This window comes from Garra rufa, unplaced genomic scaffold, assembly GCF_049309525.1.
Source record: "Garra rufa unplaced genomic scaffold, GarRuf1.0 hap1_unplaced_002, whole genome shotgun sequence".
In the NCBI taxonomy this organism is placed as follows: domain Eukaryota; kingdom Metazoa; phylum Chordata; class Actinopteri; order Cypriniformes; family Cyprinidae; genus Garra; species Garra rufa.
Genome location: NW_027394277.1, coordinates 10,191,198 through 10,216,508, shown reverse-complemented (window position 1 = coordinate 10,216,508; position 25,311 = coordinate 10,191,198). Strand labels below are relative to the sequence as shown.

At 38.8% G+C, this 25,311-nt stretch overlaps 1 protein-coding gene across 1 annotated transcript in view; it reads right to left on the bottom strand.

Moving 5' to 3' along the window:
* The window catches only part of LOC141305351 (galectin-8-like), a 40,908-nt gene extending 20,346 nt beyond the window's left edge, over positions 1-20,562 (bottom strand). The window contains exons 1-5 of the mRNA XM_073832462.1: positions 20,338-20,562; positions 19,350-19,469; positions 13,212-13,238; positions 13,000-13,088; positions 12,755-12,920 (exon numbers count right to left, since the gene is read on the bottom strand). Of these exons, the coding sequence (XP_073688563.1) occupies positions 12,755-12,920; positions 13,000-13,088; positions 13,212-13,238; positions 19,350-19,469; positions 20,338-20,562 (627 nt within the window). The remainder of the gene's footprint in view (positions 1-12,754; positions 12,921-12,999; positions 13,089-13,211; positions 13,239-19,349; positions 19,470-20,337) is intronic.
* Positions 20,563-25,311: the final 4,749 nt, after the last annotated feature.

Genomic DNA, 25,311 nt, shown 5'->3' with positions numbered 1-25,311 from the left:
TCAAGACTGGATTAAAGCTCTTTCTCTTGGTAGTCGTGGCTGGACTAAAATCAGGAAAAAATAGTAGCGTGACATTGTCTTGAGCATATTTCACCGGATATGCCTGCCGAGCACCCTTCAGGATCTGTCATGCCATCTTAAAACATAGAAGATTAGAGTATGTGGCCGATCAGAGTTTTTTCTTCCGTCAAACACACAAAGGGATCCACCTGGGAAGACTAGCTCGGAGGAAGCCAGCCGCATCAGAGCCCTCCGCCCCCTCCGGTAACCCCACCAGTCTTACGTTATTTATCCTGTTGCTGCCCTCAAAGTCGTAATTTTTTCTGTGATTTGCTCTATCTGATTTCTTAAGTTTATGACAGTCCTCATATCCTCACGTGCAGCTGTTTGAACAGAATTGATCCTGTCACTTGTCTGTTTTGCCGCAACAACTAGCTTTTCAACTTCTGTTTTTATCTCTTTTATAGAATCATTGGTCGTTTGTATATGCAGATGTCACGTTAGATCACAGAGTGTTGGGGTCAGTGAAGAGTCAATCGCTTTTCTTACAATAACGAATCGAGTGTACTTTGTTGCTCCTTAAGCGCTAGCTTGATACCGTTAGCTATAGCAGCGTCGAGGTCCTCTCTGGAGCTGGTGGAATCTTTGAATTTCTTCTTTATTGGCGATTGTTCACTCTCTCTTTTCCGGCTGTCCTTGACTACTGCGATACTCATAGTGGACTAAATAAAGACTGGTTCAAAATTTACTGACAGGATATATAATTATTGGCAAAGTGAGCAGAGCAAAGGACTATGCGTGCATTGCTGCCGAAGGGTCACGTCATTCCCTAAAGTTACAATTCTTAATGCAGATCTTATTACTGATCCAAAACGATTTATACTAATTGTACATGACTTCTTAATCATTAACAGACACCGTTTAAAACCACCTAGTGTTACAAAGCTAAGCTTAATGTAGTTTTACGATAACGTTTGAAAACAGTTTGTAACTAGACAATCACCTTAACACATTTTTCATTATAAACGTGCGATTAGGAATTATATTGAAACAGATGTACATAGAGAAGACGACATCACCATGTTCTCTGAGAGTGTAAGTTACACTCTCAGATGTAAGCACATTATTAGAAAAGGCGATTTGCAAATAATCATATAGAAAGAAATTACACTCACTTCTTCAGGTGAAGATGAAGCAGGAACACGAATAGATGGTACAGATCCATTTTTCAGGAGCAGCTTCCTAGCAAAAACCTGCTTTATACTGACCCTTGTTTATAAAGCAATTCTGGTGAGAAATTGTTCACGCAAACATGAAACCATTTAGGTAGATCGTCTGCCACATTCCCTTCAGAAACAAAATTCAGCCACTGTGTCCTAAGTGGCTCAGATGTCGGTTGTAAATGACGACTGCTGTGTTCGCTGTTACACCCAACAACTGTACACCACACTCTGCTCCAGCATCGAAACAATGGCCGACAGTTTACTTCTCACTCAGGGAGGGTCTATGCTAAAACCATAGAAGTGTCTATCAACTGTCATGGGAGCGGCCTCTGTCGGTATGACGCCACACAGACAGGCATCTGAGAATGGCTTGATTTGAGTAGGGGCAAATCATTTTACTAAATTAAAAGAAAACTACTGGGTGGATCTTTGTCATTCTAGTGTGGTTTGTTTACACACACTCACAACACACATTTCAGTTCAAATAACTTGTAATAAAATAAAAGTGCATGTGGCACCTGATGACACCTTTAAAAGTAATATCCCCTTTTTAAAATTAGGTCATTCTCAGCTTCTTGTCGGTGTGACAGCATGATGGTGCTAGGGGGGCCGCATAAAAATTCTAGAAACGTCCGTTGATGTAGTGCACAGAAAGGTTAGCCATGAACATGTTGATAAATGCGAAGACTCTTTAAAATGGATACGTTTTTAGATAGAGGATGCAGTGTCTCAGCTGAGAGAGTTAATACAGAAAAGTCTGGCATGAAACAGATGAAACTGTGTAAATTTGATATAAAATGTGGCGTTATGGAATACAGTGACAGCAGACAACAGTGCTGTCACGAATTGAGTCGTCCTGTCATCATAAACTCTTGCACTACACATCATGGACTTCATTCCCCACAAGCCACTGCACTAATCACTGCATTCACCTGCTCCTTGTTTCTCACTGCACTGATTACCACTCACACCTGCACCTCATTTCTAGGACTGCATTTAAGCCACTCACACACACAGCTTCTTCGTGAAGTCTTGTATTGCCCCGGCTGCATTTCTGAGCGTTTCTTCCCGTGTTTGTTTTCCCGTGTTTGATTCCTGGACTCCCTCTCGTGTTTGATTTTCGCTGCCAGCCCCGACCTTTCTGCCTGTTTTTGACTACGATTTCTGCCTGCCCCTTTGTGTTTGTTTGCCTGAATAAAATGCTGCAAATGGATCCGCACGTCTCAGTCCGTCCTTGTGACAAGTGCACACTGTGCTTGAAGATTTTATCCGTTAAAGCACTTAAACCATATAAACTCAACCGAAAGCACAGCAAGCATCTTATCTTGCAGCAGAGTCCTGCACGGTTCCTGTTTGATAAACCCACACCCTCAATAAAGTTAATTGACTGAACACCTGACCCAATATCCTACAGCAGCACTACTTTAATTCCGTACCCGTTTGACATAAAAACCGTGACCCGAACGGCACCCGCATTAAACCTCCAAACACTGGTTCATTAAAACTCCTAAGGCCCTTTCCCTTTTTCCGAAATGTTTTGTTTATTTCATTTTTAGTAAAATGAAATGTGACCTTGTTGTTTGCAACTACGTTCACCCGGAGACCACGCGTCGCGAACACCGCCTTAACTGCACAACGAGAGAACGCGAACAACAGCTCCACTACGAGAGAAAGTGAAAGAAGAAGCCGTGCAGCGATTCCACCTTTTGCCAAGTACCGTGTGAAAGGGCTTTTAAACGGTCTTCAGACAGAGCGTGAAAAACACAGGATCATTTGAGAGCAGCTGCGTGTACCAGATTGAGTCCAAAGAGCAAATACCCGTGCCTGTCACCAGTCCGACCTGCACGCCGTTGTTGTACAAATCCATTAGGTTTTGGCACAATCTAAAATTATTAAGTAAAATTGTAAATTCGAGGATGCTTTGCATCATGAATTTTCTTTTGAGGGGGCACAAAAGGATACACCCTACAAGGGGGCCTCCTGCTGAAAAAGTTTGAGAACCACTGCCTTAGACCCACCCTCACTGAGCTGAAACAGTCAGATTCCGATCGCCATTGTGTCGACTCAGGTGCAGGGGAAGACAAGAAAGTCTCCAATTGAGTAATTGAGGTGTTCTGTTGTTGGATGTAATAATGAACATAGCAGTAGTCATTTACCCCTGACATCTGAGCTGCTGAAGACACAGAGGATTAACGTTACTTTTGTTTTTAAAAGGAAAGCGCTGTTTCCGATCGACATATGCATCTATGTTTGTGCGAATCGTTCCTGATGCAGCTTCACCCACATCAGTAGTAAGTATAATTGTTTTTTATGCATCTTTGCAAACAGCCTTTCCTAATAATGTGCTTGTTGGCAAGTTTTGCTGCTAAACGTGGCTAAATGTTGCAAAAGTAAACATTATGGCTCATAATCCCACAGCAGACAGGGGCAGGGCGAGCAGAGCTCCTTTGCATTTAAAGGACCATGCAATAAAATTAGTTGATTTTTTGCAGAGCTGATTTTGACAAGGTAAAAGGGTGTTTTTTACACCACTATTGAGAATTTTGAGCCAAAGTATATTAAAGACTTTTCATTAAGACCCTAAAGAATCACATGAACCTGTGGAAAATGGGCACCTGATGACCCCTTTAACAAAAACAGAAAATCAGCTTGAGATCTTAACAGGCACTTTATTACAGTCCTTTGAATTGTGGGTTGAATTTTACAAACCTTAAAAACCTTTCATGGGTAACACTTTATAATAATGTTCAGCTGTTAGTCATTTATAAGTAATTAGTTGATGATGAAATAATCATTTATAAAACATGACTATGCATTCATAAATGATTAATAAGTGATATGTTAGTATTTTAATTATGCTTCGTAGATTAAGTTATAAATCATACAAGTTTAGTTTTTTCATTTACAAGTCATTTACAAGTAAATATTTAATGATGAACTAATCATTTACAAAACATGACTATGCATTCATAAATGATTAATAAGTGATATGTTAGTATTTTAATTATGCTTCGTAGATTAAGTTATAAATCATATACAAGTGATTACAAGATGGATTACAAGTGATTACAAGATTACAAAACAAGATGGCGCCGCGAATGGCAGCCTCTGTGCTTAGCTCTCCAGTTGTTTTAGTGTTTTTGTTCGTTTTTCCTGTTTTTTGTTTTGCAAACACGATCAGTTTTACAAGGGATGAACTGCTAAACATTAGGCAGAACATACCACAAAATCTCCTACCGGTTTTTGATTATTCGGACGTTTTGCTCAACATCATAGTTGGCGGAGCGACGGCGCTTACCAAAGGCTTCAGGACGCGCAGGACGCGCAGGACGCGCAAGCGGGGGAAGCGCGCCGGCGCGCTCGTGAAGCTTCGTCAGCGTGGATTCAGGATGACACTGCCAGGCATACATTTGGCGAATCTCCGGTCTCTACCAAACAAAACGGACGAACTCCTTCTGCTCTCCCGGACAAATAAGGACTTCTCACACTCTGCTGCTCTGTGTTTCACGGAAACCTGGCTGAACGCGGCTATACCGGACAGCGCGATTCATCTCCCGGGATATCAGCTGTTCAGAGGAGACCGCGACGCAGAATCGACGGGGAAATCGCGGCGGGACGTGCTTTTACATCAATGAGAGGTGGTGTACAGATGTAACAGTGTTAAAGAAAATATGCTGTTCTGATGTTGAAGCGCTTTTCATAAACTGTAAGCCGTTCTATTCGCCGCGAGAGTTTTGCTCGTTCATTCTCGTGAGTGTGTACATTCCACCGCAAGCGCACGTGAGCCTGGCGTTACAGAAACTCGCTGATCACATCACAGAGACAGAACAACAACACCCGGACTCTGTTTTAATCATTCTTGGGGATTTTAATAGAGCAAATCTCTCCCGTGAACTTCCAAAATACAGACAGCACGTCACATGTCCGACCAGAGATAGAAATATATTGGACCACTGTTACACCACAATAAGGAATGCATATCACTCTGTCTCACGGGCAGCTTTGGGACTTTCTGATCACTGCCTGGTTCATCTTATACCAACCTACAGGCAACAACTTAAATCTGCTAAACCTGTAGCAAAGTCTGTAAAGAGATGGACCAACGAAACAGAGCGGGCTTTACAAGCCTGTTTCGAATGTACTGATTGGAGTGTTTTTGAAGCTGCTGCTACTGATCTGGACGAGCTTACAGAGACTGTTACTTCATATATCAGTTTCTGTGAGGATTTATGCATTCCTACCAGGACTCGCTTAACTTACAACAACGACAAACCATGGTTCACTGCAAAACTCAGACAGCTTCGTCATGTCAAAGATGATGCTTACAGGAAAGGGGACAAAGTCTTGTATAAAGAGGCCAAATACACACTGGAAAAGGAGATCAAAGTGGCAAAGAGAAATTATTCCGAAAAGATAAGGAACCAATTTCATTCCAGTGACTCTTCATCAGTGTGGAAAGGTCTAAAACACATCACCAATTACAAGACATCATCCCCCAGCACTTTGCAGAATCAGCAACTGGCAGACGATCTGAACGAGTTCTATTGTCGGTTTGAAAAGACACCATTTACACCTCCAACATCACCCCTCTCCCCCACTCCTGTAACACCCATTCAAATCAGTGAAGATGAGGTACGCAAGGTCTTCAAAAAGAACAAAAGAAGAAAGGCACCAGGCCCTGACAGTGTCACACCAGCCTGTCTGAAAACCTGTGCAGATCAGCTGGCACCCATTTTCTCACAGATCTTCAATAGGTCTTTGGAGTTGTGTGAAGTCCCCGCCTCTCTGAAACGCTCGGAAATCATCCCCATTCCAAAGAAACCCAAAATAACAGGACTTAACGACTACAGACCTGTGGCGCTAACATCTGTCGTCATGAAGTCGTTTGAAAAACTGGTTCTGGCTTATCTGAAGGACATCACCAGACCCTCACTGGACCCCCTGCAGTTTGCTTATCGCGCAAACAGGTCTGTAGATGATGCAGTGAACATGAGTCTACATTTCATACTGCAGCATCTGGACAAATCAGGGACTTACGCGAGGATCCTGTTTGTGGACTTCAGTTCAGCCTTCAACACTATCATCCCAAACCTCCTCCTGCCCAAACTAACTCAGCTCTCTGTGCCCACATCAGTCTGTCAGTGGATCAACAGCTTCCTGACAGACAGGCAGCAGCTAGTGAGGCTGGGAAAATTCTCATCCAGCACCCGGACTATCAGCACTGGCGCCCCTCAGGGTTGTGTCCTCTCCCCACTGCTCTTCTCCCTGTATACAAATGACTGTACCTCCAAAGACCCCTCTGTCAAGCTCCTGAAGTTTGCAGACGACACCACACTTATCGGCCTCATTCAGGACGGTGACGAGTCTGCTTACAGACAGGAGGTAAAAGAGCTGGCTGTCTGGTGCAGTCATAACAACCTGGAGCTCAACACGCTCAAAACTGTGGAGATGATCATAGACTTCAGGAAACCCCCCCCCTGCTCTCCCCCCACTCACCATCATGAACAGCACTGTAAACACAGTGGAGTCATTCAGGTTCCTTGGAAATACCATCTCTCAGGACCTGAAGTGGGACATTCACATAGACTCCATTGTGAAAAAGGCCCAGCAGAGGCTGTACTTCCTCCACCAGCTGAGGAAGCTCAACCTGCCACAGGAACTGCTGAAACAGTTTTACTCTGCCATCATTGAATCCGTCCTCTGCACTTCAATTACCATCTGGTTCAGCTCAGCTACAAATTCTGATCTCAGAAGACTACGTCGGATAGTCCGGACTGCTGAGCGAATCATTGGTACAACCCTCCCTACCCTTCAAGATCTGTACTTATCCAGAGTACGAAAAAGGGCTGCCAAAATTACTCTGGACCCCTCACATCCAGCACACTCACTTTTTGAACTGTTACCATCCGGTCGGCGCTACAGAGCACTGAGCACTAGAACGACCAGACACCGAAACAGTTTCTTTCCTCAGGCAATCCATCTCATGAACACTTGATCCTGGAACATACAACACTATACATTCTTTATTCATTTTTCCGTTATTTATTTAAAGCACATACTTACTTCCATTCAAATGTCTTTGCTATTTTTGCACATTGTCTGTCTTGTATACTTCTATATTGTTCTTTTTATAATATGTATCGTCTTGTCACTGTCATTCTGTAGCACTGTGGAGCTCTGTCACAAAAACAAATTCCTAGTATGTGCAAACATACCTGGCAATAAAGCTCATTCTGATTCTGATTCTGATTCTGATTCTGATTAGATAATGATGAGCTAATAATTTACAAGACATGACTATACTTCACAAATAATTAAGTAATATGCTAACGATTTACAAATCTGTTGCAAGTTATCTTAAAAAAATAACATATTATGAAATAAACAAACAGATCCTTAGTAAATAGTTAATAAGTTACTAGTTAATATATTATTAATCACTTATAAATAATTGAAATGTCAATCATTCAAATGTTTACCCTACACTGAAGTTCACATCACGGATAAATCATTTACAACACTTTCTGCGTCCCCTAATCTAAAGTGTAAACAATTCATCAGTTGTAAATGTTTTACTCATTACCTGTAGATCTTTGGGGGGATGCAGAAAGTGTTTTAAATGCCTTGTGTACACCAGGTCATTTGTAACGTGTAAGAAAGGTCTACATGATCATGATGTGTAACACATTTAAAGGTGAGGACTTGTTTACACTTTAGATTAGGGGATGCAGAAAGATTTGTAAATAATTTATTCATGTGTTTACACATCATGTTTTGAAAACTTTGTAGTGTGTACTGCAATGTAAGGGCTGACTGGTGAGGGTAAAGATGTCTTCTCTGACACACATGAAGTATTTTAGCACTGTGCACCTGATGTGATCTTCAGTGGAGGGTAAAACCGGTTTACATTATTACTAGATCCCACACACTCCACAAAGAATGCAAGTCTGTGCTGATGGGAGAAAGGGTTTACACGTTTACTTGACAGCAAATAATTTATTATTATTTAAAAAAAGAAAATAGTTTTCAAATAATTGCAACTTTACTGAAACATAGATAAATTATATACTGATAATTGATCATCATTTGTTCATGATTAACAAATATTTATTGAGATAATAGTACAATGTTGACATTTCAATATATTAACTATAAACTTATTAACCACTTACTTAGGATCTGTTTGATTATTTCATGATATGCTATTTTTGATCATTTACGACGATTTGTAAATCGCTAACATATTATTTAATAACCATTTGTGAATGTATTGTCATGCTTTGTAAATGATTGGTTATCATTAACTAATAACTTGTAAACAAATTTGTAATTTACTTGTAAATTAATTAACAAAACATACACAAATTGTTAGCATATCACTTATTAATCATTTGTGAATGTTTTGTAAATGATTATTTCATCATGAACTAATCACTTATAAATGACTTACAACTGAACATATTATAAAGTGTTCATTGGGTTACACAGCAACTTTGAAAATCATATTTCCTGAGTTACAAAAAACAGCATTCTTCCATTTTAGAAACATTACCAAACCGTGCCTAGTGTGAGTACACCCTTAGAGGACCTCAGAAGATGCCAACCCTAAAACAACATGCAGAACTACCAAATTTGGCTGTAAGTTGGACTGCAAAATATAATAATTGCTGTAAAAGTGTTTACCGTCTGTTTGATTACGTCATTATTTAACTTATTTTTACTTTACAATTCTGCCATATTTACATCAATTTGACAGTCGCCACTAATAAGCTACTATTAAATATATTGTAGAATATTTTCTGTAAAGCTGCTTTGCAACAATTTGTATTGTTAAAAGCGCTATACTTGAATTATACAAATTAATTAAAATTATTTATAATTATATATCTCAGCTGCCAGTAGTAACTGCGGCAGAATTAATATTACAATCAACCAATTCTGTTCATTTAGCAAACATTCAGTCATATAAACTCTAATAAATGTTATTATTGTGGCCACAGAAAATAACTTTCTTACAGTATTAAAGTGGAAGTACAGCAGTAAAGTTTACATTATTTAGTAAAGTGATTTCTACTTTAATAATAATAAAAAAAAACATATAACAAAAGGGTGCCACCATCTTGCAATACCAATACCACAGCATGTGACGTCACAGGGAGGGTTCACTCCAAATATCCAGTGAAGTAATATAAGCATTTCTTGACTTTTTTAACACACAAATGTTAACACACAAATATTTTACGTTTTCACCATAATTTGGATCAAGGGCATAGCTTTGCTTTTGACACTGGTGGGGACATAAACCCAAGCACCCAATCATTTCACATTTATGATAGACCTTTGGCCATAGTTTCATGTCACCTTTCTTGTCAGTCTTTATTTATAGCTTATGGTATAGTCAATATATTCATAATTTATAAAAAAGTTTTTTTTTATGTTAGTATGTTTAAGTGACAATAATTACACCATTTTGCTTTTGCAAACCAACAACATCAGCATTAGAGCAAAGGGTGTCTTAATCACGCATTACTTTATTTTAATATTAATCTAATTGGACCCAGGATGATTCTGAAAGAAAACTCTGCTGTTAATGTAGGAACGAACACAACTTTCACGCACATTACACAACAACATTAATTTAAAGTTAAGGACTGTCCATGGTGACTCAGGATGCTGTTTCGAATTCTGCTGCACCACAGAGTGCCACTTACATAGTTTACCATAAAATCACATTATATTTATCCCAAATTATTGTTAATGTTCATAATGACTTTATCTTAGGCTGGGATCCATGTGTTTGTCCATATGCTTTATATAGCTAATAATAGCCATAGATTGCCCTTTTTCTTTCTGTTTGCTTTGTTTTGTCAAACACTGTACTTCAAACTCATTGATGCAACTTTGTTAATTCCTGAAGTGAGCTTCTACATTAAGCATTTTGGACTGCTGTCTTGAATTGTTCTAAACAAGGCGCTGCGCTTCTAGTCCGGTGGGCAACTACAATCCGCCAATGTATTAAATGCGCATCCTTGAAAGTGCACAGATTTTTATTATTATAAATAAGACTCAGCCACACACCCCTAAAACGGCTTGTTCAAACATGCTCCCACTGGTCCACATCGTGGGGTGAGTAGATTAACATAACACCGCCCATATGTATATGAAAAGAAAGAAGGCATAACGTTTACCGGCTGTAGTAGTGTTGCAGCCGCCATGTTGAGGAGACGCAAAGCGAAAAGTACTTCATTCCAAACGAGGATACAACTAGAAATCAGTGGTTAAGTTATATTTACAATACTGTTCCGGAACAGTACACCACAAATATTTGAGTGGGTAATGTGCAGCTTACAATGCCAGCGGTACACAAAGGGGTAAGGCTAAAGTGGGGCAAGTTGCAAGGACAGTCTGCGCTTTTGACTGATGGCCTGTAAGTACATATTTTTTTAATATTTAAAGAATTCAGTACTGACTAATTAAATGCGAGTTTTGAGCAGTTTCGAGTAGTGCTTGTTGTTTCTTCTTCTATGATCGCAAATGCAGACATGGTGCTATGTTTACATGGCATGACGCAGCACAGCGCATCGCAACACGTAAAAATGACAGTATGAGTCATTATAATCAGTAGCTATGTCCCCACTGGATGCAACAAATGCCTCGTTTATAATGGGTTTTATTGTTTCTGTCTCATCGCGTCGAGAAACGGCATTAAAACATGATAACATTTCCTTCACACGCTTGAGGTATTCAGCCAATCACAACACACCGTATAGCTGGCCAATCAGAGAACACCTCGGTTTCCATCAACAATGAGTTTTGTAAAAATCGAAGCGTTTCATAAAGGCGGGGTAGAGAGGAGCAACAATGTACAGAATGTGGAAAATAGTATGTTTTTTTAAACAACGCAATGTAAACAACAACTCTTTCTACGATATGTCGCATTTTATTATGTCAGTCCATTTGCATTAAAAAAAAATTACCAGTTGTATGTAACATATTTTATGTTCGACATTTATGTTCGATAAAATACAAAATACACCTGCGAATACATTTAGCTTTCCTGCTGGGAAAAGGACGCAGTGTTTAAGTAATCACCTATATGAGTGGTCAGGCGTGCTCCTTCCTCAATAACGTTTAGCATTCTCACATGTTTTAAATATTAAAGTGTTTTAAGCCATTTAAGCACAAAATAGATTTCAATGCAATACTTACACACTGTGATAGGTATTGCTAGATTGAGGTGCCCTTGCTCCAAAAGTTATAACAAAACAGCCCTTTTTCTTTGTAATGGTTACATTAATCATTGTTTGTTATATATATATTTTTTTATTAAAGTGAAAGTTATTTTCCTAAATAATGTAAACTTGACTGACTGCTTCATTTCCACTTTAATACATTAGAGCATGTAACAAGATCGGAATTGTTAAAGGGACATTGAAATGTCAGTTTAGTCAAATGTACGAAACTTGCATTGCCTTGGCCGTTAAATGAGCATCCAGATGCAGTCTCGGTTCAAAGTCTTGGTGGTTTGAAGGTTTGGTGGTGTTGAAATCGTCATCGCGCTCTTCCTTGTTTGAAGAGTGATGAACTCCAAAGATGTTATTCTGATTCAGTGGTGGTCAGAAAAGTTTTCTCCCAAATGTCAAGTCACTTTTATTTGTATAGCGCCTTTAACAATACAGATTGTGTCAAAGCAGCTTCAGTATTAAATAGGAAAATCAACAATGCAAAAGGACAACAATAACCACACAATTTTCAGTTAAAGGCAGTTTATCATTGAATAGTATATGATATCGCTGGAAATGAAGTGTCCCCAACTAAGCAAGCCAGAAAAGTGTCTGGGACTTTGCCACCAACAGATGAAAAGAAAGATGAGAAAGTGATGAGAGAAGAGACCAAAAAGAAAAAGCTAGGTGGATCATAGATGTGAGGCCTTTTAACATCTGTGGAGGTCACACCTCCGGGGGTCAAAGAGCCAATGGCGACTTTAACTTTTGGAGAGAAAGTTTACGACTCTTTGTCTTCAAGCATGGTGTTTTGCATATGTAACTGGATTGGGTGTTGATGCAAAAACTACAGTGAAACAAAATCTGCATAAGGAAGTTAAAATAGCACAGCTGCATCAACAAATGTATTTTATATTACTTTTGCATTTGTTAACACTATTGGGTAGGCTTAGGGTTGGGTTTGATGTAGGAGATATTTCCAACACAAGAGAGTATTAACCTTTAGCAACACTCCCCAGATATTTGAATTCTGATCAGTTGCAATACGTACCTCAAGCAGCGTAATGAAAATGTGCATTGTCACGTATTGAATGTGTTTTATCGCCACTCTCAGGACATTTCAATTTGAAACTGACACGAAATACATATTTGAGTCCAACTGCAAACAGTATTGCTTTCCTGTTATCACAAATTATCTGACTTCATTCAATAATATATACCCTCAAGACAGTTTACCATGGTTATGTAAAACAGTGCTCTTGCAATGACATATGTCTACAGTACATAGGTGGCATAGGGTAGAGGTACCTCAAAGTAGTTTCCAGCTGAAAAGGGAAAGTATTGCAGTTCACACTCTTCTGGGCCCCATGATTGGCTGAGAAGAGAGTTCCTTACAAGCATGCCAGATTTGATGTGCGAGTTCAGGTGCAGTGCAATGCTGTTTGACTGGCTACACCTCAGGTTAACAGTGAAACTGAAAAAGAGACAAAACAAGATAGTTAAAGGTGTTAATTAAAGGGCATAACTGTGCAAAATATAAGCTTAGTAACTACCTGTGAGGGAATAAGCTGATGTGCCCTTTGATTGTTATATGCTGCCCTGGAATGACACCTCTAAGTAGACTGCCCTTGTACGGTATGCTCTGCAAAATGACACAGCATGTGTAGTAAGTCATGTTTTCATTATATTAATAAATCATTATATTCATATGAAAAAAAAAATGCAAATCGATTGTTAATATCAGCTGAAGGGATGTTGAACTTACTAGGTCACCTGATTTTGAAAATACTGCCTATGCAAAAAGAGAAAATATGTAATTTACTTAAAATGCATATTATTTACCCTTTTCACCAACATAAATGATCTGATATACAACAATCAGATACTTGGACACACTTGACTGAATTTACTATTTTCGTAATCTTAAATTTTTTGATTTTAGGTTAACACCTGAAGGTTTTAAATTTATGTAGACAAACATAAATTGTTAGAAGATGTATATATGCATATATGGCATTTAACAGGTGTATAATACTCTTTAAAGTTAGTCAGTGTGTGCAGCGCTGGAAGCAAAGGGTGGCTACGAAGCACTGCTATGAAGCAGTTCCATTTCTAGGGAACATTGAACTGTGCCCTCTAGGGGTCGCTATGGAGAATGCCGTCAGCGTGACTCGTGTCTGTATGGGCTTATTTTTGTGCCAATAAGAATGAACGTAACTTTATAAATCTGAACATAACTTTCCAAGAAACAATCAAAAATATAGCACTGCAAAAGAAGAAAAACACAATGAAAATGAAAAAATGAACTCAGTCGCACGAATTTAACATGCTCTACAAATATGCTTCATTCTTTGTTAATGATTCTCAAAGAATCGTTTTCGCGAATTATGAATTCTGAATGCGTTGCCATAGCTTTCGCTTACGCTTCGCAAATTTTCGTTTGCTGTTTTGGCACAAACCTCTTGAGGGGGCGGGCTTAACAGCGATCTACTCTGATTGGCTAATGAGCTTTTGATGGACAGTTGCTCTCTGACCTGGATGCACAGACGGTGACGTCAGTGGCGCGCATATTGGAAAGTTGTTGCGGTGTGCAATATGTCGTGCTTTGTTTATATTAAGTATTAATGTTATTAGTATTTCACCTACGGTCGTCTCTTAGTTTCTAAAGATGAGCTCCCAGGAGAGACACGGAGCAGCATCATCTTCCACCTCAGCTTGTCCCTCAGGGCAGCTTGAAAGGGACGTTCTAAAATGCTTAACGTGGAAAACGCTAAACGTGGCTTACGTACGTAAAAAACGACCCGGAATCCCCAAATTTCTGTCAAACCACTCGTAACTAACACTAACTACTATCAAAAGAACGAGCCCTTATTCCACAGATAAAGGGAATAATATCAAGTTAAGTGTTTTCTCCCCCACAGAAGCCCATTATAAGGAAACAGCTTAACGTGGTTTAATTTACCTCAACAGAGACCCGGGAAGACCAAACTTCTGTCAAATTTTACTTATAATAAATGCTTGCTGCTGTCAAAAGAACGAGCTCTTATTCAGCATATAAAGTGATCGCCTCCCATAGAAGTCCATTAAAAAAACGCTTTAACGGAGCTTAACAATGACCGGGAAAAAACAAATTTCTGTCAAACGTTACATATAAACACTTGCTGCTGTCAAAAGAATGAGATCTCATTCAGCAAATAAAGTGAATAATATCACGTTAAGCTTTTTCTCCCTATAGAACTTCATTAAGGTAAAAGCTTAACATTGTTCAACTGGGGAAGACCAATCTTCTGTCAAATTTTACTTATAATAAATACTTTCTGCTGTCAAAAGAATGAGCTCTTATTCCGCATATAAAGTGAATGTATCACGTTAAGCATCCCCCATAGATAAGGAAATAACTTAACGTGGCTTAACGTATCTTAACAACGACTGGGGAAAACCAAATTTCTGTCAAATGTTACATAATAAACACTAGCTGCTGTTAAAAGAATGAGCTCTTATTCAGCGTATAGTGAATAATATGTTACGCGTTATTCCCCATAGAAAAAAAAAACACTTTCTGCTGTCAAAAGAACATGCATAAAGAGAATAATATCAAATTACGCGTTCCCCATAGAAATCCATTATAAGGACTCAGCTTATCCTGGTTTAGTGCACCTTAACAACGACTTCAGTCAAATTTTACTTATAATAAAGAAGTCATGAATTTGGACCAACTTTGCGTGCCATCACATTTTCTCCAGAAATTTGTAATGTTTTACGGTGGAGAAATAAATCGGTACAATCGATCACAAAAAAAAAAAAAAAAACCCCGGAGCTGCGGTTGGCAACAATAAATTTATTTTTAAACTCTGCTGCCAAGCTAAACATCACTGTCCCCAATTGTTTTTGTTATTTCTAAGAAGGGGAAATATATTTGACTCTCATTTCAACAGCACAAATCTAGCACAAACGAATGGCATAGTTTTGGTAAATATTTATTTTTTATGCGTGCTAACTTCAATGAGGTCTGCGCAAAGGACTGATCATTACAGACAGCTGAGACACGAAAAAAATGTAGGTTACCTGTCTTAACTTTCATGCTTATTACAAAATTAAACTGAACAAATGTACAATGTTCTCAATTCATCGAAAGCGTCCACGTTAAGCCGACTTCTATGTGAAATAACACTTAACATATTAATTAGGCTACTTTCTACGCTGAATAAGAGCTCATTCTTTTGACAGCAGCAACTGTTTATCGTATGTAGGCCTAACATTTGACAGAAATTTGGTTTTCCCCATTCGTTGTTAAGGTATGTCAAACCAGGGAAAAAACGCTTAATGTGATATTATTTACTTTATATGCTGAATGAGATCTCATTCTTTTGACAGCAGCAAGCACTTATTATAAGTAATATTTGACATAAGTTTGGTTTTCCCCAGTCGTTGTTAAGATACGTTAAACCACGTTAAGCTGTTTCCTTATGGAATTCTATGGGGTACGCTTAACGTGATATATTCACTTTATTTGCTGAATGAGATCTCATTGACTGCAGCAAGTGTTTATATGTTACGTTTGACAGAAATTATTTTTTTCCCGGTTATTGTTAAGCTCCGTTAAAACGTTTTTTTTTTTTTTTAAATGGACTTCTATGGGAGGCGATCAATTTATATGCTGAATAAGAGCTCGTTCTTTTGACAGCAGCAAGCATTTATTATAAGTAAAATTTGACAGAAGTTTGGTCTTCCCGGGTCTCTGTTGAGGTAAATTAAACCACGTTAAGCTGTTTCCTTATAATGGGCCTCTATGGGGGAGAAAACGCTTAACGTGATATTATTCACTTTATCTGTGGAATAAGGGCTCGTTCTTTTGATAGTAGTTAGTGTTTGTTACAAGTGGTTTGACAGAAATTTGGGGATTGCGGGTCGTTTTTTACGTACGTAAGCCACGTTAAGCGTTTTCCACGTTAAGCGTTTTAGAACGTCCGCTTCAAGCTGCCCTGAGGGACAAGCTGAGGTGGAAGATGATGCCGCTCTGTGTCTCTCCTGGGAGCTCATCTTTAGAAACTAAGAGACGACCGTAGGTGAAATACTAATAACATTAATACTTAATACAAACAAAGCACGACATATTGCACACCGCAACAACTTTCCAATATACGCGCCACTGACGTCACCGTCTGTGCATCCAGGTCAGAGAGCAACTGTCCATCAAAAGCTCATTAGCCAATTAGAGTAGATCGCTGTTAAGCCTGCCCCCTCGAGAGGTTTGTGCCAAAACGAAAGCAAACGGAAATTTGCGAAGTGTAAGCGAAAGCTGTGGCAACGCATTCAAAATCCATGATTCACGAAAACGATTCTTTGAAAATCATTAACAAAGAATGAAGCATATTTGAAGAGCATGTTAAATTTGTGCGACTGAGTTCATTTTTTTCATTTTCATTGTGTTTTTCTTCTTTTGCAGTGGCATATTTTTGATTGTTTCTTGGAAAGTTACGTTCAGTTTTATAAAGTTACGTTCATTCTTATTGGCACAAAAATAAGCCCATATGTCTGAAGCATACATACAAAAACAACAAGAGTATTGGCCGGCGACAACCTATGGCGTCACTACCGGTGCAATGACAGTATAAAGGGGCGCTGGTAGAACACAACAATTTCTTCTTGGTCTTCAGAGACTGCTTTGTCTAAGCATGCATACTAGTGGTAAGAGTTATTTCTTCTTCTTTATTATGGTGAGCACTAGTAAGACGTTTAAGAGGTTTGTAGATCTGTATCATGCTTTTTGACAGCCCATGACATGCACAATCTTGAGTGTTGACTCTGAGGAGTAACATTTCTCTAGGCTTGTTGTTCTTGCAGACTGTCGAGATACAAGCATAGTCCACTTGGGTTGGTTATAGATAATCCCCTCAGAAGCTCACCCCCTACAGCCCAAGGGCAGGGGACACTGTTATTTCTATGCAGCCTTATGAGTAAAGAGTTGATTCTCACTTCTCAGGCTTCTTTGATAGGGTATGGCTATGCTCCCCTCTCTGCGGAACGCCACCAACAGCCGTCACAAACGTCCCAGGGGCAATTCCCTTAAACTTAAATGAGTCGGTACTTAGTGCTCATTTTATATAGCATGCACTCCCTTTTACATGGCAACGTGGGTATATATGTTCCCCATAGCGCCCACTAGAGGACACATTTTGATGTTCCCCCAAAAGAAAATCTCAGGTTACGTATGTAACCATAGTTCTCTGTAGGGCTGGGCGATTCTTTCGATTTTTTCGATTAATTCGAATTTACGTTTTAAGACGATTTCATTTTTTATTAAATCGAGGTATCGCGATTTTTTAATAAAAATATTAGATACATTGTAATTGCACTAATGGCAGAATAATTAAGAGGCAATGTTGTCCGACCACATGATGGCGCGCCTAACTAACTAACGCTGTATTCAGAACGGAAAACAAATAACGCGTTCTGGTAAAATAACGCGAGTCACTAAGTGGACATGATTAGCTGCTTGCTAGCAAGTTAGCCTGTTATATTACATACAATTTCACTTATCACATAAACAGAGTAGAGAGATGATTGAAGACAATAGCGAATTATTTGCATATCAAGGCTCGAGTGCGACCAGCATATTTGTATTTGCGCTGAGTGGAGCTTCAAAGGTTTCTATGTGTTTTGCACGCTGACTAATGTATCTCAAGTGTAGAGAGAGTGTAAATAAGAGACTGAATGGGCAGTAGCATCGTTGATTATAATAGAGCTTTGTGATATTGCGAACTAAGATGAGTGACAGCTTTTAATAATTTTTAAGGGAATTTGTAAATGAGATATTGATTTATTATAACAGTTAAATAAACAAGAAGTTATTATTAAGTGACTTACATTGTCTGACTATAACACTATTGCCTGATTTTGCTCTATTTTGTCGTCAAAAGTAATCTGAAACAAGTCACAGCTGAGCCGCTGCGCATCTCCACTCAAACACAGCGGTGTTTCGTTTATGAATGAACGTGTGTTTTTAAACGAATCTAGTGAAATGATTCAATTTCCCGTTCATATTCTTGAATGAACCATCCATTCAAACGAATCAAATGAATATGATTCAGTAATTAAATCAGTGTCTTACCACCACCTGCTGGCAGATCGTTTCAGTTATTTAAATCATTTAATATTTCTGTGTTCAAAATTGTATATTTTTGTATACGATATAAGTCCAAGAGAAAAGCATGGAAATATATATTTTCCTCCCGTCTCATATTTATTTGTCTTACAAACATTTACTGTGTCTGGTATGATAAGAATGGGGCCTGGTGGAAAGCTATCACTGATGCAGTTGCAATGTATACTGCTAAATATATGGTGCCCATATATATTGTGGAAAAGCTGGGGTTTCTTTACATGCTAAAAGTAGTAGGGGGGAAAAAATCGATTTAAATCGTAAATCGGATTTTTTGTGAAAAAAATCGGGGATTTTATTTTTAGGCCATATCGCCCAGCCCTAGTTCTCTGTAAGAGGGAACGAGACATTGCATCGTCTAGTCTCATCGGCATGGTTTGGACTAAGTTTCAGACGAAGCAGCAAATGTGTTTTACCGACACCCCTTTACACTGTGGTTGCACTGGTAGTAATAGGCTGTCGCTGGCCAATACTATTGTGGTTTTTGTATGTATGCTTCAGACACGAGTCACGCTGACAGCATTTCCCATAGCGACCCCTAGAGGATGCAGTGTCTCGTTCCCTATCTCAGGGAACCATGGTTACATATGTAACCTGAGACATTTTTCTTTTTCTTTTTTATTTTACTTCCTTCCTTTCTTTCCTGGTCTCTACATCATGTCCATACTTGATTTGTGCTATTTCACAGGTGATGACTATAATACTAACAGTTCATACTAACTAGTAGTGCATGTCACTTACTGAGTCAGGGATAAAGCCAATGGCATGGAGTTCTACTTTTCCAGAGACTGAAAATGTGTCGACCATCTCAAGAGGAATTCTGTGTTTAAACTCCAAAATGTGAACACCATTAACCGCTACCTACAAAAGTAAATGAGTCAAATTCCTGTCACTTGACAAATCTAAAACTTCTCTCTAAAAGAGAGAACAACAAAACTACTGCTAATGATTAATCTATGGGTTAAAATTCTTTAAACCATGCTTATTAACCAGGGCCCGTATTCACAAAACATTTTATCTTAGCACTCAGAGTCAAACTTTTACTAAGGAATAGAGAGAAATCTTAAGCTAAGAGTAAGGGCGGGGTTGACCTCGTTGCTATGAAAGATGTCAGCATGCAAACTAACTGTGCACACAGTGATTGTCTGATTGGGTAGAGATTTATTATATTTTAGAGGGTGATATTATGTTGCCCCCCCCATCACAAAAAATGTTTATGTTTTTTATTGGTTAATAGAAATTGTATTGGTTTTAATGGTAACTGTAATTGTGCCTGTTAATCTCTACTGATAATTGGTCACCTTCTATTGGAATATGTCCCAAAAAGCAGTACAGGAAACCATTTATTAATGATTTTAATGGTTAAAAGTTGATGGTTTGTAATATATATTATTTGTAATAGTATTTGTAGTGGACACAATTAGAATTTTTTTTTTTTTTTCAGCAGAGAGGATAGGCCTTATTTGTGATTTGGTCTTAGTGACTTAGGAGTCCTCTTTACTACTCCTATTGTTTCACAGATTTAGGAGCTAGTTTTAGAGCTAAAATGCTTTGTGAAATACTCTTAAGAGCAAACATTAAGGAGTCCTAAATTTAGGATTGACACCAATCCATTATTTTTTTAATTTTCTGCTAAATCAACAAGCTATGAGCTATTTTTAGCCTTAAGATTATTTGTGAATATGGGCCCTGGTGTGTTTCTACCTGTGATGTGATGCTTTACACTCACTTTGAAAACATCACAAAGTACCAAGATGATGGTCTCAAAAGATGCTCCTTGTTTGAAAGGCATGAGTTCAATATTTTCCTCTCTTCCCCAGTTTTCATGTTGTAATGAGTTGCACACGATCTGCGGAGAGCTGCTGAAGCGGGGATTGAAGTGAAAGGCGATGTCCGCACGTGGCTTTGTGCTGCAGCCACATGTTAAATCAAACTGAAACCTATGGAAACACATTGGGTACACTGAAATAAATGACAGCCTATAGCAAAATAAAATGCTTTTATCTTAACATTTTTAAATACTTTTTTTTTTGTTATTCTTTTGTTAATCTTTATTATCATTGCCATATAATATTTGTTAATATGACCAAGGAGTGTAATATACATCTAAAGAACATTTTCAAACAATGGTACCATACCAGAGTGATGCGGAAAAATGATTGATTTGAAGTCAGACGGGTGGGGTCAAAAAGGTTATAAATTTATTCAAAGTTTCCAGAAGTTATATATATGTTCTAGTATGAAAATGAATGCCACAATTAAAAGAATAGCAGCCATAACAAGAATTACATTATTAAATTAATCAAATTAGAATTCAAATCAAAGTCAAATTCAAAGCTAGTCAAATCTGAGAGAAGTAAGTCTAATAGAAATATAAGATGGTTTAGGTGCACCCAGTATCAGAGTAAAAGTCAAGTCAAGTCAAGTCACCTTTATTTATATAGCGCTTGTAACAATACAGATTGTGTCAAAGCAACTGCACAGTATTTAAACAGAACAATAGTGTGTAAGTAACGCATTATTGTAGATAATCAATTTTCAGTTAAAGGCAGTTCATCAATGAATTCAGTGATATCATCGTCAGTTCAGTTCAAAAAGTATACGATATCGCTGGAAAGTGTCCCCAACTAAGCAAGCCAGAGGCGACAGCGGCAAGGAACCAAAACTCCACAGGTGACAGAAATGGAGAAAAAAACCTTGGGAGAAACCAGGCTCAGTCGGGGGACCAGTTCTCCTCTGGCCAGACGAAACCAGCAGTTTGTACCAATGTCCGATTGTAGAGAACTCATCAGGTTCCTGTGGCGTAGCACCGATGGCGGTCTAGGTTGGCGAGGTCTTTAGTGACGATCCGTCTCTGGAGCTCATCTGGTTGACATCCATGGCTATTAAAGTCATCTCCAGGTGGTGATCCATGATCTAAGCTGGGTGCGGACTGGATCGGGGGGACTGCAGTGACCATCTGATCCGGATACAGGCTGGGTCTGGTGGCTACTGTGACCTCGGAATAAGAATGAAACAGACTAATATTAGCGTAGATGCCATTCTTTTTACGATGCAACGAGTGCATCAGATGTTATGGGAGGTGTTTTCGGTTCCGGTTGACCTAATTAATGCAGCCTAACAATCCTTTAACGGATTTGAATTATAGGAATGTGTTAATGTTTTATGTGTAAGCCAGGGTAAAGAGATGTGTCTTTAATCTAGATTTAAACTGACAGAGTGTGTCTGCCTCCCGAACAGTGTTAGGTAGATTGTTCCAGAGTTTAGGCGCTAGATAAGAAAATGATCTGCTGCCGGCAGTTGATTTTGATAGTCTAGGTATTATCAAATTGCCAGAATTTTGAGAACGCAGCGGACGTGAGGGACTATAATGCGATAGAAGCTCGCTCAAGTACTGAGGAGCTAAACCATTGAGGGCTTTATAAGTAATTAGCAAGATTTTAAAATCTATACGATGTTTTATAGGGAGCCAATGCAGTGCTGACAGAACCGGGCTAATATGGTCATACTTTCTAGTTCTAGTAAGAACTCTAGCTGTTGCATTTTGGACCAGCTGGAGTTTGTTTATTAAGCGTGCAGAACAACCACCCAATAAAGCATTACAATAATCTACCCTTGAGGTCATGAACGCATGGATTAATGTTTCAGCATTTGACACTGATAGCATAGGTCGTAATTTCGATATTTTTTTAAGATGGAAAAATGCGGTTTTGCAAATGCTAGAAATGTGGCTTTCAAAGGAGAGATTGCTATCGAATAGGACGCCTAGGTTCCTAACTGATGACGACGAATTTACAGAGCAGCTATCTAGTATTAGACTGTGTCTTAGGTTATTACTTGTAGAGGTTTTAGGTCCAATAATTAACACCTCTGTTTTTTCAGGATTTAACAGTAAGAAGTTATTCACCATCCAGTTTTTAATATCAGCTATGCATTCTGTTAGTTTTTCGAATTGATATGTTTTGCCGGGCTGCGAAGAAATATAGAGCTGAGTATCATCAGCGTAACAATGAAAGCTAACACCATGTACTGAGCCTTGAGGTACTCCATACTGCACTTGCGATTTAAATGATACCTCTTCATTTATTGCCACAAACTGATGACGGTCTGATAAGTACGATTCGAACCAAGCCAGTGCACTACCATTAATGCCTACATAATTTTCAAGTCTATTTAAAAGAATGTTGTGGTCAATAGTATCAAACGCAGCACTAAGATCCAGTAGCACTAATAGAGAGATGCAACCACGATCGGTTGACAAGAGCAGGTCATTTGTAACTCTAATAAGAGCAGTCTCAGTACTATGATATGGTCTAAAACCTGACTGGAAATCCTCACAGATACCATTTTTCTCTAAGAAGGAGCATAATTGTGAGGATACTACCTTTTCTAGTATCTTTGACAGAAAAGGGAGATTCGAAATTGGTCTGTAGTTAATTAATTCATTGGGGTCAATGAACGAAGTAATCCAATCTGGCAGTTTTTAATGCTTTTCTATAAGATAAGTTGCATTCACGCCAAGCAGTACGAAAAACCTCTAGTTTTGTTTTCCTCCAGCTGCGTTCCATTTTTCGTGCTTTTCTCTTTAGGGCGCGAGTGTGATCGTTATACCACGGTGTTACACTGTTTTTCTTAATCTTTTTTAAGCGCACTGGAGCAACTGTATCTAAAGTGCTAGAAAAGAGAGATTCCATAGTTTCTATTACATCATCAAGTTTTTCTGAGCTATTGGATATGCTGAGGAATTCAGATAAGTCAGGAAGATTACTTACAAAGCAGTCTTCTGTAGTAGAAGTGATGGTTCTACCGTACTTGTAGCAAGGAGTTGAATTTACAGTTTTAGCTATCTGGAGTATACAAGAGACTAGATAATGATCTGAGATATCATCGCTTTGCTGCAGAATTTCAACAACATTAACATCAATTCCATGTGACAGTATTAAATCTAGAGTATGATTTCGGCAATGAGTAGGACCTGACACGTGTTGTCTAACCCCAATAGAGTTCAAAATATCTATAAATGCTGTTCCTAATGCATCTTTTTCATTATCAACATGGATGTTAAAATCACCCACTATTAAGACTTTATCTGCGGCCAACACTAACTCGGATAGAAAATCAGCAAATTCTTTAATAAAGTCTGTATGGTGCCCTGGTGGCCTGTAAACAGTAGCCAGTACAAATGTCACGGCGGATTTATCATTAGCATTTGTTTCTCTGGATAATGCTATATGAAGCACCATTACTTCAAACGAGTTATATTTGAAGCCCTTTCTCTGAGAGACATTGAGAATATTGCTATAAATAGTAGAAACACCTCCCCCTTTACCTTTTAGACGCGGTTCATGTTTATAACAGTAATCTTGGGGGGTGGACTCGTTTAAAATAATGTAATCGTCTGGTTTTAGCCAGGTTTCTGTCAAACAGAGCACATCTAGCTTATGATCAGTGATCATATCATTTACAAAAAGTGCTTTCGTAGAAAGGGACCTGATATTCAATAAGCCAAGCTTTATCAATTGTTTCTCTGTATTATATATATATTTTATTTGTTGAACATCAATTAAATTGTTAGTCTTGATTTGATTCAGGCGTTTTTTGTATTTTCTTGCTCGGGGAACAGACACAGTCTCTATAGTGTGATATCTAGGTGAAAGGGTCTCTATGTGCTGAGAATTAACTGATTTCTGTGACGTGAGGCGGCTAGCAGATGGTCGATTTAGCCAGTGTGTCTGATTCCTGACCTGGGCCCCAGTTAGTCAAGTGCAAACGCTAAGACTATGTGCCATATTTCTAGATAGGAGAAATGCTCCACATCCGGAGGGATGAAGACCATCTCTTTTCAACAGGTCAGGTCTGCCCCAGAAACTCGTCCAATTGTCTATGAAACCTATGTTATTTCGTGGGCACCACTTTGACATCCAGCCATTGAGTGACCACAGTCTACTGTGTATCTCGTCACCACGGTAAGCAGGGAGGGGACCAGAGCATATTACAGTGTATGACATCGTACTTGCAAGTTCACACACCTCTTTAACATTATTTTTAGTGATCTCCGACTGGCGAAGTCGAACATCATTAGTGCCGACGTGAATAACAATCTTACTGAAATTACGTTTAGCATTAGCCAGCACTTTTAAATTTGCCAAGATGTCAGGCGCTCTGGCTCCCGGTAAACACTGGACTATGGTGGCTGGAGTCTCTATTTTCACGTTCTGTACAATAGAATCGCCAATTACTAGAGCACTTTCCTCAGGTTTCTCAGTGGGTGCTTCACTGAGTGGGGAGAACCTGTTTGATGTTCTGATCGGAACGAAAGAGCGGTGTTTTGACCCGTGACTATGCCGTCTCACAGTCACCCAGTTGCCCTGCTGCACGGGCGTTGTTACCGGAACCGAACAATGTACAGGGCTTTCTGAGCTAGTCGCATCCAAAACCGTATCTAAGGCCCTCACATTCTTACTATCCTCTATTAAAGTTTGGATACGTGATTCTAGTTCTGAAATTTTCTCTGTCAGCCTGACTATATTCCTGCATTTATCACATGTATTAGGCTCACTGCTGACAGAGATAGATAAGCTATACATGTGGCAAGCAGTGCAGACTACAATTGTAGGAGAAGAAGCCATTACTCACCGTGATTGTGAAAGATTCCAACTTACCACTGTTGTTGTCGAATTCCTGAAAAAAAAAAAACGGAACG